This window comes from Canis lupus, chromosome 1 (genome assembly GCF_048164855.1).
Source record: "Canis lupus baileyi chromosome 1, mCanLup2.hap1, whole genome shotgun sequence".
Lineage (NCBI taxonomy): Eukaryota > Metazoa > Chordata > Mammalia > Carnivora > Canidae > Canis > Canis lupus.
The window spans coordinates 108,207,688-108,222,052 of record NC_132838.1 but is presented as its reverse complement, the minus strand read 5'-3'; the positions used below and the strand labels follow the sequence as shown (position 1 = coordinate 108,222,052).

The window sequence follows — 14,365 nt, the reverse complement described above, 5'->3', positions numbered from 1 at the left end:
GGTCAGTGAGGTTGGGCCTAAGGCTGGGGGCACATGGGCTGATGAAGCATCCCTTAGGAGCCAAGGTAAGGCTCTTGTGGTGACATTACTCAAAGTCCCTCAGGGAGCTTATAGCGGCGAGAGAAGGGGCAGATTTCTACAATGATGGGGACTGACCACTTTATTTCTTTTTCAAAACATTTTTGAAAGTTTTCAAAATATGATACATGCCCTTTTCAGCATAGAGTTCTGTGAGGGGTATTTTGGGGGATATAATTCACATACCACACGATTTACCCACTTTAAAGCATACGATTGTGTGGCAGTAGCGCGTTCAGGGTTGTGCAGCCATCACCACAATCCATTTTAGAACGTTTTCACCAGGGGATCCCTGGGTGGCTCAGCGGTTTAGCGCCTGCCTTTGGCCCAGGGCACGATCCTGGAGTCCTGGGATCGAATCCCACGTCGGGCTCCCGGTGTGGAGCCTGCTTCTCCCTCCTCCTGTGTCTTTGTCTCTCTCTCTCTCTCTCTCTCTCTCTCTCTCTCTCTGTCTAGCATAAATAAATAAAATTTTTTTAAAAAAAGAACGTTTTCACCATCCCAACAAGAAACCTTGTACGCATTAGCCATCACTGCCCAAACCCCACATCCCGGACCCCAAGCCTTAAGGGAACCATTAATCTGTTTTCTGACTTTATGGATTTGCCTATTCTGGGCCTTTCATATAAATGGAACTCTGTAAGACGTGGTCTCTTGCGTCTGGCTTCCTTCACTTAGCATGTCGTATTGGGGACTCATCCATGTTGTAGCACGCATCGATGCTTCTCTCCCTTTTCCGGCCAAACACCGCTCCATGGTAGGGCATACTATTTTTTTTTTCTGCTTATTCATTTATCAGTTGATAAACGCTCAAGTTGCCTGCACTCTTTGATGTCATGGGCAATGTTTCTAGGAACATTGGCATACTGTACGTGGACATATGTTTTTATTTCCCTCCAAGTTCTGAGCTTTGAGAGATACATCCAGTCATATAACCACCATCGCAACCAAGATACAGTACAGTTCCATCACCCCCAAATCCCTTCACACCTTTTCGTGGTCAGCTGCTTCCTCACCCCCAGTCCCACCTCCACAACCATTGCTGTGTGCGACCCCTAGAATTTTGCCTTTTCCAGAATATCACAGAAATGGACTCATGCCATGTGTAGCCTTTGAGATTGACTTCTTTCACTCAGCATAATATACGTTAGATTCACCCAAGCTGGGTTGTTGCGTGCGTGTGTTTTAAGATTTTATTTGTTTATTCATGAAAGACACAGAGAGAGAGGCAAAGACATAGGCAGAGGGAGAAGCAGGCTCCCCAAGGAGAGCCCAGTGTGGGACTCGATCCTAGGACCCTGTGATCATGACCTGAGCTGAAGGCAGATGCTCAACCACTGAGCCACCCAGGAGTCTCATGTTTTTTGTGTTTTTTTATTTTTGTTTTGTTTTTCACTGCTGAAGAGCATTCCATCCTTTGGATGGACCGCGGTTTATCCACTCATCTGTCAAAAGACATTTTAGTTGTTTTCAGATTGGGTGGGTATGAATGCAGCTGCTATGAAGCTTTGCATGCAAGTCCATGCATGGAAACAGGTTTTCATTTTTCTTGGAGAAATACTTAGAAGTGAGGTTGCTGAGTCTACGGGTAGTATGTTTGCTTAACTTTTTGAGAAATGGCCAAGCTCTTTTCCAAAGTGGCTTTACCATTTTGTGTTCTTACCAGCTACACAGGTGAGCTTGCCAACCAAGTGTTCCATGCCAACACTTGATATTGACAGGGTTTGTAGTAGTAGTAGTAGTAGTTGTTGTTGTTGTTGTTGTTGTTGTTGATTTGTTTTTTTAAGCCTTTCTAACAGGTATGCATTGATATCTTACTGTGGTTTTGATTTGCATTTCCCTGGTATCCAATGACCTAGAGCATCTTTCCATATGCTCATTGGCTATCACGTATCTTCTCTGGTAAAGCATCTGTTCAAGTCTTTTCCCCATTTTTTTAAAGATTTTTTTTAATTTAATTTATTTATGATAGTCACAGAGAGAGAGAGAGAGGCAGATACACAGGCAGAGGGAGAAGCAGGCTCCATGCACCGGGAGCCCGACGTGGGATTCAATCCCGGGTCTCCAGGATCGCGCCCTGGGCCAAAGGCAGGCGCCAATCCACTGCGCCACCCAGGGATCCCTGCGCCACCCAGGGATCCCTTTTTCCCCATTTTAAAATTAAAATAATTTGTTTTCTCATTATTGAGTTTCGAGAATTTTTTTTTAAGTAGAGTCCAGCCCAATGTGGGGCTTAAACTCATGACCCTGAGATCAAAAGTTGGATGCTCTACCGACTGAGTCAGCCAAGGGCCCTGAGAGTTCTTAATATAATCTGAGAAAAACCCTTTATCAGATATGCCTTTTGCAAATACTTTCCCCCCCCTCCCCATCTGTGACTTACCTCTTTGGTGTCTTCTCAAAGCAGAAGTTTCTAATTTTGATGAAATCAAGTTTGTCCATGTGTTCTTGAATGGGTCAGATTTTGATGTCATAGCTAAGAAATCTTTGGAACGTCTTTTGTGTTTCCCTGTAGAAATTTTATAGTTTTAGATTTTATGCTTAAATCTATGATCTATTTTAAGATAATTTTAGAATATGGGATGAGGTGTGGACTGAGGTTCTTTGCCCACGGATGTCCAACTGGTCCAGCTTCTTTCTTTAATTTGATATGTATTAATTTTTTTCTTAAGAAGTCATGCATTCATATTTCAAAAGCTCGAGAGGGATGAAGGGTTTGTACCGGAAGATCTCTCTCCCTTCCTGTAGACACCAAAAGCCCCTGTGCATCCTCTCAGAATTTGCACGTACAAGCAGAAATGTGCATAAATGTATTTTCACTTTTCCCCATCAAAGTTGACACACTAACCACACCATTCTGTAATGTGGTTTTATTTGTATTTTTGCTTTCTTTTCTCTTGTATTTTTTTAGAGGGGTAGGGGCAGAGGGAGAGGGCAGGAGGAAATCATAAGTCCCCAATATGGGGCTGGATCCCACCACCCCGAGATCATGACCTGAGCCAAAATCAAGAGTCAGATGCTTAACTGACTGAGCCATTCATTCAGGTGCCCCTCTTTTTCCTGGTATTTTGACATCATCCCACCTTCAGACTGTAGACAAAGGACTTCCTTGTTTGTTTATTTGTCTGTTTGCAGTTCCATAGTATTCCATAATGTTGGAATTCTTGTTTAGGGCAGCCCGGGTGGCTTCAGCAGTTTAGCGCTGCCTTCAGCCCAGGGCGTGATCCCGGATCGAGTCCCACATCAGGCTCCCTGCATGGAGCCTGCTTCTCCCTCTGCCTGTGTCTCTGCCTCTTTCTGTCTCTCTCATGAATAAATAAATAAAATCTTAAAAAAAAAAAAAAGGAACTCTTGTTTAAGCAGTTCCTTAATAAATTAGTGTTTAACCAGTATTAACTGGTTTTCAACCTTTTGCCTTTGTGCATAATGTAAACTTTGTACACCATGCAAGCTTTGTACACAACGTTGCATCTGGCGCATATAGGATTTGCACACAAATGCATTTATCTGTAGAAAAAACTCCTAGATGTGGAACTGGTTGGTCAAAGGGTCTGTGAATAGGCGATTTTGATGGCCATAGCCAAATTTCCCTTCGCCAAAGTTGTAGAAATCTGTGCCCTGAACAGCAGGCTTTGTTCAGAAGAGCTTTGAGACCAATGGTGATGGGCGCGCAACAACCTGAATACGCTTCAGGCCACTGAACTGTATCCTTTAAAAATGGCTACATTGGTAAGTTTTACATTATGTGGGGTTTACCACACACCCACACAAAAAAATGGATGAACTAGTCACAGAGGATTAAACCACCAAGGGGGGGATGGTTGGGTGGCTGCCTTTGGTTCGGGTCATGATCCCGGGATCTGAGATCCAGTCCCACATGGGGGTCCTGAGAGGAGCCTGCTTCTCTCTCTGCCTGTGTCTCTGTCTCTCTTTCTCTCTGTGTGTCTCTCATGAATAAATAAATAAATCTTAAAAAATAAATAAATAAACCACCAAGGGGTAAGGAGAAACCCCAATGGATACAGGAAGAGCCAACACAGGGATCCACCAATCATTCCCCCGGAGCAGAAGCAGAGGCCCAAGGAAATCTGCTGGGGGGGAGGGGGCGCAGGGGCTCTGGGTGTCCACGGCACTGCCACTGCCGGCCGCTGTCCATCACAGGACCCAGCTAGGAGGAGCACCCAGGAGCCAGGAAGAGAACCCCATCCTCCTGCAGGGCTCCTCCCACGCCCTCTACCGGCAGAGTTTGCCAGTTCACTAGGCGCCGGAGGAGAAACGTTCGCGGGGTCGGGCTCTAACACCGCAGAACAGGGCAACCGAGAGTGGTGAGAGTGGTTCGGAGGCCAGAGGCAATACCTTAAGAACGGGGACAGGGTTACTGTTAGAATCCAGGGATATAGGGGCGCCCGACTGGCTCACTTGGTGGAACGTGTGACTCTTGATCTCAGGGTCGTGGGTTCAAGTCCCATGTTGGTTGCAGAGATTACTTAAAAACAGACAAACAGGGCACCTGGGTGGCTCAGTAGGGGAGCCTCTGCCTTGGGCTCAGGTCATGATCCCAGGACCCTGCATCGGGCTCCCCGCTGGGAGCCTGCTTCTCCCTCTTCCTGTGTCTCTGCCTCTCTCTGTATCTCTTGTGAATAAATAAAATCTTTAAAAAATAATAATAATAAAATAAATAAAAGCAGACAACAACAACAAAACAGACAATCCAAGGCAATAGAATACTCCTAAAGGTGATTGTTAACATTATTATTATTATTGCTATTATTATTTCTCATCTGACTTGCCTATACTGTAGTCACCTGTAATTCAGACCTGAGAACCAGGTCACTGACGAGGTCCCTTCCTGCTACATGACATTTGCGGCTTCCCACAGCCATCAAAGGGTTACTTCTGAGAAGGGACAGTGAAAGGAGCTGAGACTTTTAAGTCCAGACGCCTGGATTTAATTCCAGCTTCCTGTATGTATTAACAGAATGCTTCTGCCTCATACATAAGCCTCGGAATCCCAGACATGGAGCCTACTAGAAGCTTATTTATCGTTCCTTTAAACTCCAGTTGGTGCAAGATGCATGGAGGGAAGTGGGGAGAAATCCACGCAGTCTTGAGCATTCTGGCTCTTTCCATCTTATGGCTCTGCCATCCCCGGGAGCCCCAGTTTCCAATGGCGTCCCCACATCCAGCCAGCAGAGAGGGAAGGGGGGGCATGTGGGAGGTGTTTATGGGCCAGGCCTGGAAATGGCTGCACATCGCTGCCACCTGCACTTACTTGGCCAGAACTCAGTCACATGGCCCCACATGTAGCTGCAGGGGAGGCTAGAAAAATGTGGTCCCCTCAATATTCCTGGTAGGGAAATGAAAAGGGGTCGGGTGGACGGTGAGCCAGTCTCTGCCTCACGCCACTTCCCAGCTTCTCCACCTTGGCCACCAGAGACTGTTTCTTTGAGCCTTGAGTTCCTGGTCTGAAATGCACGATAAGCAACCCCAGCTTCTCCACGGGCCCAGGAGGCATCTGTGCAGCCAAATATGTAGCAAATTGTGCAAATAATGCACCGTGAGAAATGCAACTCTGCTTCTCTCTGTCCTCCCCTCCGCCCCACCCCCATCTTTGATTACTTTGCCCAATATCATCCGGACAGGCACCAACTGGATGATCGAGATCCTCAGCTTAATCCTAAAGGACGGGGACCCATCCTGGATCCGCTCAGTGCCCATCTGGAAGCGGGCACCCTGGTGTGAGACCATCATGGGTGCCTTCAGCCTCTCGGACCAGCCCAGGCCCCGCCTCATGAGTTCCCACCTCCCCATCCAGCTCTTCACCAAAGCCTTCTTCAACTCGAAAGCGAAGGTGGGAGAGGAGGGAGGGGTATCGGGGTGGAGGAGAGCATAGCTAAAGGATGGATGCAGCACATACTTCTTGAACACCTACTATGTGCTGCCTGGCCCTGATCGAGAACAGTAGTAAATAATGTTCTCGCTCACACAGCAATGCCTGTGGGTAACAGGCAGAGGATAGATAAGGAGAATCTTCAATAGGCCAAGATGATAAGTTCACAGCAGAAAGGAGCAGAGCGTGGGGATGTCTGGGGGAAGAACATTCCAGGCACAAGGAAGAGCAGGTGCAAAGGCCCTGGGGGTGGGTGTGGCATGCCTGAGGCTGGTAAGGAAGCCTGTGTGGCCAGAGCCAACTGAACGAGAGGGAGAGGAGTAGAGATGAGGTCAGGGAGGTAACAGGGTCCAAACTGTGCAGGGCTGCGTGGGCTGTGGTGGGAACTTTGCTTGTACCCGGAGGGAGAAGAGCCAGGGCAAAGCTCAGAGCAGAGACCCAGGAGCCGACTGAGGGTCTCACGGGCGCCCTCTGGAGGGAAGGCGGGGAACAGACCACGGGGGGCGGGGGCGAGGACAGAGTCCAGGTGGGAGGTGACGGTGGCCCAGACCAGGGTGGTGGCCACGCGGGCGAAGGAAAAGGACTGAGTTTGGGGTGTATTTCGAAGGTGGAACCAGTAATAGGATTTGCTGACAGATTGGGTGTGGGTGTCAGACAGATGAGTCAAGGGTGACTCCTCGGCGTTTGGCTTAAGCAGCTTGGGAAGATGTGGCTGCTGTCACCTCGGATGGGGGGACAGGCGGGGAGGCTCGGGGGGGAAGATGGGAGCTCTGTTGCGGCCGATGGACCTCCGGGTGGAGGTTGCCAGTGGGCAGTGAGATAACTGAATCAGAACTTGATGCGACGGCTCTGGGCTGGGCATGCAAATCTATAATTGGCCGGTGGATACAGAGAAGGGGAGTAATTAAAGCCAGGCGACTGGTGGGATGACCAAGAAAGTGAGTGGCTGGCCGCAGACCTGGGAAAGGAGACAGTTGCCAGTGAAGGACGCATCCGATGGGGCTGGAGGGGGCTCGGTTGTGAAACATGAAGCTGATAAACAAAGTGGAACCAGGTGACCAGGGCCTTGAATGCCAGGGCCAGGGGCTGGGACTCTGCCCCAGAGCGCTGGAGAGTCGAGGAGGATGGGGTGAGCTCTGGGTGTAGAAGGACCCTCTGGGGCCATGTGGAGGTTGGGAGGCTGGGAAGGAGGCTGAGGTGAGGAACCAGGCAGGAACGGATCAGCTGGGGCCTTGGCTATGGGACTAGGAAGGAGGCTCAGTGCCTCTCACTCCGATCTCCTGCATCCTGAGCCCTACTCCTTCCTCCTCCAGTGTTTATTCCCTGAAGCCAAACTGTCACTCTGTCTGGTCCAAGAACAGTCCTTCTGTCCTCCTAGAATGTGTTTGCATCCTCTGTGATGAGGGGAGCTGAGCTAAGCTTAGAGGGGCAGTCCCCCAAGAAGTCTACCCCGAGTCCTTCCTGCCGAGGGCTCAGAAGAGAGAAGGCCTGGGGGCAGCATGCAGTCTTTGGGGCTGGGGTCCTGCCCGTATCTGACCCCTTCTCGCCTCTCCCCGACACCCACACGCACAGGTGATCTACATGGGCCGGAACCCCCGGGACGTGGTGGTCTCGCTCTATCATTACTCCAAGATTGCTGGGCAGTTGAAAGACCCCGGCACGCCTGACCAGTTCCTGCAGAACTTTCTCAAAGGCGAAGGTGAGGACTGGGAGCCAAATGAGGTGGGGAGGGCGCCCTTCGGGTTTCCAGGCAGGAAGGGGGCGGAGGAGGGACATGGAGGAGAGAGAGGCAGAGACACAGGGCATGACTCACAGTGAAGGAGACAGGAGCACAAGAGAGCGAGAGATAGCGCCAGACACGGAGATGGGGAGAAAGAACCTGAGAGACAGAGACACAGAGCAAGCAGGAGACAGAGGGAAACAGAGACAGACAGACACAGAGACAGATACAGAGAGACAGGAAAGGAGAGAAATAAAAAGAGACAGAGATGCAGAGAAGGGACAGAAACAGAGAGATGGGGAGACAAGGATTCTCGGGGTGCCAGGTGTGGGAGCATGAGTGAGGTGTCCAGCTCTGAGGGACCAGGCCGAGGGCTACATGGGGCTAGTGAGGCCCCCCCAAACCCCAGCGGGGGTGCTCCTGCTGCCCGGCCCTCATCCACCTGCCCCTCCGCCCGCAGTGCAGTTTGGCTCCTGGTTCGACCACATTAAGGGCTGGATTCGGATGCAGGGCAAAGAGAACTTCCTGTTTATCACCTACGAGGAGCTGCACCAGGTGATTCCCCCCACCCCACCCCACCCCCCCTCCACCCCTCCTCGCACCCACTTCCCTTCCCACAAGGCCTGCTCTGTGACCCCGACGCACCAGGTACCGGGGCAAAGCAGTGAACGGAGCAGGGTCCTGAGCTGGAGAGGGGCGCAGACAGATAAATAAAATAGATGGCAGCTTGGAGAGCAGAGCTAAGGAGAAAAGGCAAGCGGAGGAGGAGGAATGTGTGCGGAATGCAATTTTTAAATGGGGTGGTCAGGGAGGGGTGCCTCTGGGAGAGAAGATAACACTTAAGCAAAGATCTGAAGGAGAAGAAGGAGCCATGGAGGTATCTGGGGAGGGTGGGGAGAGCCTGGGGCAGAGGGAACCAACCGCCTGTGCAAAGGCCCTGAGGTGAGAGCCTGCTTGATGTGTTCCTAGGGGAGCAAAGAAGCCCCGTGGCCAGAGCCATCTGAGTTGGGGAGGGGGTGGGAAATGTGGGCAGAGGGGGCAGGAGGCACAGGCAGGACCTTGGCTTTTCTCTGAGGAGGTGGAAGCCAGGGGTGGGCCCCGAGCAGGGGAGGTGATGGGATAGATGAAGTCATGCGAAACGCTGGCGCGTAGGAAGTGAGCTTCAATGATGGTTGTGACCTGAAAGCCAGAGGGGAGAAGAGGAAGGAAACAGCCTTTGGAATTAGATGGGGATCCTGTCTGGACCCCATCAAATGTCCCTGGAGCAGGCACTTGGGATAAAAAAAAAAATGCCTTCTGGCTGGGGCAGTCAGGGAGAGCTCCCTGGAAGAGGGTGCCATGCGGAATGCCCACTGCTCTGCTCGGCTGCTGGGACGGTGCTGCAGGCTTCTAGGGGAACAAGTCACAGTGCATATAACCAACCATTCTAGATTTGTTATTTTTTAGCGAACACTTTTTAAAATTTTTATTCATTCATTCATTCATTCATTCATTCATTTGAGACAGAGAGAGAGAGCAAGAGAGCACACATGCACAAGTGAGGGGAGGGGCAGAGAGAGGAGAGGCAGACCATTTACTGAGCAGGAGGCTGATGCGGGGCCTGATCCCAGGCCCCAGGACCCTGGAATCATGACCTGAGCAGGCGCTGAAACAACGGAGCCACCCAGGAGCTCCATTCTAGAGCTATTTTATTTATTTATTCATGAGAGACACAGAGAGAGAGAGAGGCAGAGACATAGGCAGAGGGAGAAGCAGGCTCCATGCACCGGGAGCCCGACGTGGGACTCGATCCCGGGTCTCCAGGATCGCGCCCTGGGCTAAAGGTGACACTAAACCGCTGCACCAGGGAACCCTGGGTGGCGCAGCTGTTTAGCGCCTGCCTTTGGCCCAGGGCGCGATCCTGGAGACCCGGGATCGAATCCCACGTCGGGCTCCTGGTGCATGGAGCCTGCTTCTCCCTCTGCCTATGTCTCTCTGCCTCTCTCTCTCTGTGTGACTATCATAAATAAATAAAAAATTACGACAAAATTTTAAAAAAATAAAAATAAATAAATAAAAATAAACCGCTGCACCACCCGGGCTGCCCCCCTTTTTAGATTCTTAACAAAGATGTTCCCAGAGGCTGGGTACCCGACAAGCTCCCATTAGATGCTCCAACACTAAGCTCCCCAGACATGCTTTCTTCTTGTAGGTGCGTTTCATGTATGTTTTGTATTCTTCCTCCCACTCACTCTGGAGTGGGAAACACCTGAATTTTTGTGTCCAATAAAACTTGGGGCACCTGGGTGGCTCAGTCAGTTGGACTTCCGACTCTTGATCTCAGCTCAGGTCTTGATCTCAGGGTTGTGAGTTCGAACCCTGCTTTGGGCTCCATGCTGGGTGTGGAGTCCACTTAAAAAAAAAACCCTAAAATCTCTCAGAGCCTCAGACATCCCATCCTTTTTTTTTTTTTTTTTTTAATGATAGAGAGAGAGAGAGAGAGGCAGAGACACAGGCAGAGGAAGAAGCAGGCTCCATGACGCAAGCCCAATGCGGGACTTGATCCCGGGACTCCAGGATCGCGCTCTGGGCCAAAGGCAGGCGCTAAACCGCTGCACCACCCAGGGATCCCCAACATCCCATCCTTAAAATGGGTGGGAAAACCTGGGCTCACGGGGTTGCCACAATACCTGACACTGGCATATTATTACCATCTGACAAGGAATGCCACCGTGTTAATATAGTGTGTAAACTAAAAGTTATTAGGTTCTGAGCAAGTGCTTATCTGATCAGTAGTAACAATAGCAGCAAATGTCCCCTGAGGGTAACAGAGGCCATGCACCAAATACTGCACATGGCTTATCACATTTAATCCTCACCCAGTATGGACAGGTGAGTTACCTGTTAGAGCGAACCACATAAAATTGCCAGCATTTGGCCAGTTTTGGTCCACAAAATAGGAACATTTTTTATGGTTCACCCCAAAACTATTATTACCCTTATTTTATAGAGGAGGAGCCTCAGGATTTGTGACCTAAAGAGAGTTGACAATCTGCCTGGGCTTTTTTTTCCCCCCACCCTGGTAAATCTTTTGATGTTAGAAGATCCAGAAAAGATTTTGGCATTACCACCCCACAACCCACCCACCCCCCACCCCCCGCCACACACACACACACACTTTTTTTTTTTTTTCATCTAGCTTTATTCTCCAAACCAAAAACTGGGCCATGCGGCCTGACAGAGCTTCTGGGTTGCCCCTGGGTGTGAGGAACTGCCAACATGTTAGAATTTCTGGGACACGCCAGTGGTTCAAGACGATAAAGGGATGGAGGGTTATGAAACCAGGAATGACCTGGAAAATCGGAGCGGTGAGCTTGGTGGAGCTGACCAGAAGGCTGATTGCATTTCAGGGAAGGCAGTGAGATAGAGGGGGGTGGGGAGGGTGGGGCTTCCGGCACTCGAATCTGAGCTCCTCCCTCGCTGTGTGACCCTGGACAAGTGTCTTCCCCTCTCTGAGCCTCCATTTACGGATTGGGGTAATGACGCCTCTCTGTGGGGCAACTGGCACGCTTGGCACAAATACACATGAGGGGCTTGGACCAGAGCTTGGCACACAGTAGGTCTTCAATCCCCAGGGACTTGAACCATCGTTGTCAGGAGGGGGTTGATATTTGAAGTGCATCTGGTTGGGGAAGTCTGCCAGGTGGAGGAGGGCGGCACAGGACATTCTTGGTAGCCCCATGCCAAGGCGCAGGGAGGGAAGTGTAGGGAATGGTAAGTTCTGGAAAGATAGGATGAGGGAGGCCAGACCACTTCTGTCCTTGAAAGCAAGGCCTGGGGGGCTGGGACTCCTGTCCCTGGGGCACCAGGGAGCCACAGGAGGGCTGGGAGCAGAGAGGAGTAGGGTCAGCTCTGGGTGTGGGGGCCTGGAGGCAGGGAGGCCAGGGAGGAGGCTGGAGCAAAGGTCCATAGGAAAAGGACAAGAGCTGACCAGTGCTAGGGCTGAGAGCCCAGAGGAGGGGACGAACAGAGAGAGACTGACAGGGGTTTGGGGGCAGGGGGAGAAGCAAGGGGGAGGCTAGTCTGTGGGTCTGGCCTGGGACTGAGTCAAGGAGGCCGCTGTGGTGGGGTGGGGACCTGGGAAAGGTGCAGATCTGCGGCCCAGACAGGCTGATTCCCACCTCTAACCCGAATGAGGGTGATTCTGCAGAAGATTCACGGGGAGCACCCCCCCAGACCTCACGAGGGGCGTCATGTAATATGTGGGTGTACACTCCAACTGACCTCTGCCCCTTGCTGTGACCTCCGCCCCGCCTCCGCCCTTTCCCTCCCACCCATGGAACCTTCCAAACCCCCAACCTGCAAAAACTCGCAGAAGCCATAGCCCAACCCCACGGCTTGGAGGTGGGGAAACGGAGGCAAAGAAGCTGAGTCACCCAGACAGGTCTGCGTTGGGACTCAGCCAGCCAGATTCTGGCTCTGGCTGGTGCTCCTTCCTTGCCCCCGGGGGTCCCCCACCCCACCCCCCACCTGGCCTCCCTGACCCCCCTCCTCTGCCTGCAGGATCTCCACGGCTCCGTGCAGCGCGTGTGCGAGTTTCTGGGCCGGCCGCTGGGTGAGGAGGCGCTGGGTTCCGTGGTGGCGCACTCAGCTTTTGGTGCTATGAAGGCCAACGCCATGTCCAACTTCACCCTCCTGCCCCCTACCCTGCTGGACCAGCGCCGCGGTGCCTTCCTCCGGAAAGGTGCGGGGGTGCTGGGGTTCCAGGCCACACTCGGGCCACCACCTGGCTGTGCGGCTTGGGCGACTTATGTAGCCTCTCTGGGCCTCAGTTTCCCTGGCTGAAACACGCGGTTGTTCCAAACAGAACTGCCTTCACAGAGTCACTGTGGTCCTAGGCACACAGCAGGCGCTTAGCACTGCCACCCGGACAGCTCCAAAGGGGAACAAAACGCCCGCATGCACTGCCATGGCCAGCACTAGGAGGCTATGTGGGGTCTCCTCGAACCTTTTTTTTTTTTTTTTTTTTATTCATGAGAGACACACAGAAAGAGGCAGAGACACAGGCAGACGGAGAAGCAGGTTCCCTGCAGGGAGCCTGATGAGAGACTTGATCCCAGGACCCTGGGATACGACCTGAGCCAAAGGCAGACCCTCAACTGCTGAGCCAACCAGGTGTCCCTTCTCGAACTTTTCTGAGCATCAAGTTTCACCCCAGAAATATTCAAGTATTAGATTATGGGGTGAGGGTGGGAGTGCGTTAGCTTCCATTCCTTCCAGAATACCACACATCTAGCAGCTTCACACAATCCACGTTTATTATTCTTTTACAGTTCTGGTCAGAAGTCTCAAATCAGTGTCACTGGGTTAAAACCAAAGTGTCAGAAGGACTGTTCCTTCCGGAGGCTCTGGGGGGTGGAATATATTCCTTGCCTTTTGGGTTTCTAGTGCCATGTGCATTGCCTGGTTCGTGGCTCCCATTTGTCCCCAAAGCGCCATTGGAGTAAAAATCCCTTTTGCCATGTAAGGTCACATAGTCACAAGTTCTAAAGACTAGGATGTGACCTCTGGAGCGGGGATGGTTATTCAGCCTACATGGGGAGCCCCCCAGACCTCACGAGAGGCGTTATATAATATGTGGGGTGTACACTCAAGACTCAAAATACCACGATCCAAATGCCATTGGCCCCAGGATTCCAGGTAAGGGGTGGTGCCCAAGGTGGGCATGGGGCTCACTTCACCCCATGACAAAGTGAGAAATGAGAGGCTCAGAGGGATCCCCGTGCTTGCTGGGGCACACGGACGGGGGCAGAGTTCATTGTGCCCTTTGCCTGCTAGGCTGCTGCGAGGGTTAAGGAGTGAACCCCATGAATCCAGGGCAGCCCTTTGGCATGTTCCCTGGCACCAGGTGTGGGAAAGCATTCATTCCCACTGTCAGAGCCATAATGGAGGTAGTGTAGCGTGTGGCAGGAGCCCTGGGGTGAGGAAGCCCTGTTCTAGCCAGGGAGGTTAGGGACGGGTCATAGTGACACGGTCACACAGGTGGCACTGAGGCAGGAATGCAGGATGGGGAGGTGGATGTTCTGGGTGGACAGATTTAAGGGGCCAAGTGGGTAAATTAGAGGAAGGCAACAGGTCTACTGGAGGTTCAGGTGGGGGGGGGGGGCTAGGGAAGAAGGCGGGAAAATGATGCCCAGGGGTCTGGCCAGGTGACTGGGGACAGAAGCGGCCACCATTGGCGGTGAAGCGGCAACACAGAGATGAAGGGGGGGTGGGGAGGTGCTTCTGGGCAAGCCCGGAGGTGGGAAAGGGGGGCGGGGAATGCTCCGCTGTTCCTCACCTGGCCGTCCCTCCCCCCTCCCCCCAGGGGTGTGCGGTGACTGGAAGAACCACTTCACGGTGGCGCAGAGCGAAGCCTTCGACCGCGTCTACCGGGAGCAGATGCGGGGGATGCCCACCTTCCCCTGGGACGTCCCCGAGGACGCCAGCCCGGACCCCGATCCCAGCCCCAGCCCCCCGCAGGCTGGATCCGAGCCCCTCCACCCGTGACGCTGAGAATAAACGCTTCGCTCCCGCCCCGACTCCGATGCGCTCTGGAGGTGGCTTGGCGTGGGCGGCCGGCAGGGGGCGCGCGAGGGGGGCGGCGGCCGGGGTGGGGACCCGGCTCCCAGGGCCCGGAGGGGACGAGGTCTTCTTCC

General features: G+C 52.4%; 1 protein-coding gene across 1 annotated transcript in view; it reads left to right on the top strand.

The window, feature by feature from the left end:
• SULT2B1 (sulfotransferase family 2B member 1) overlaps window positions 1-14,248 on the top strand; it is a 34,328-nt gene extending 20,080 nt beyond the window's left edge. The window contains exons 3-7 of the mRNA XM_072772713.1: window positions 5,721-5,929; window positions 7,541-7,667; window positions 8,149-8,243; window positions 12,231-12,411; window positions 14,035-14,248. Coding sequence (XP_072628814.1) covers window positions 5,721-5,929; window positions 7,541-7,667; window positions 8,149-8,243; window positions 12,231-12,411; window positions 14,035-14,216 — 794 coding nt within the window. The 3' untranslated portion in view covers window positions 14,217-14,248. The remainder of the gene's footprint in view (window positions 1-5,720; window positions 5,930-7,540; window positions 7,668-8,148; window positions 8,244-12,230; window positions 12,412-14,034) is intronic.
• Window positions 14,249-14,365: the final 117 nt, after the last annotated feature.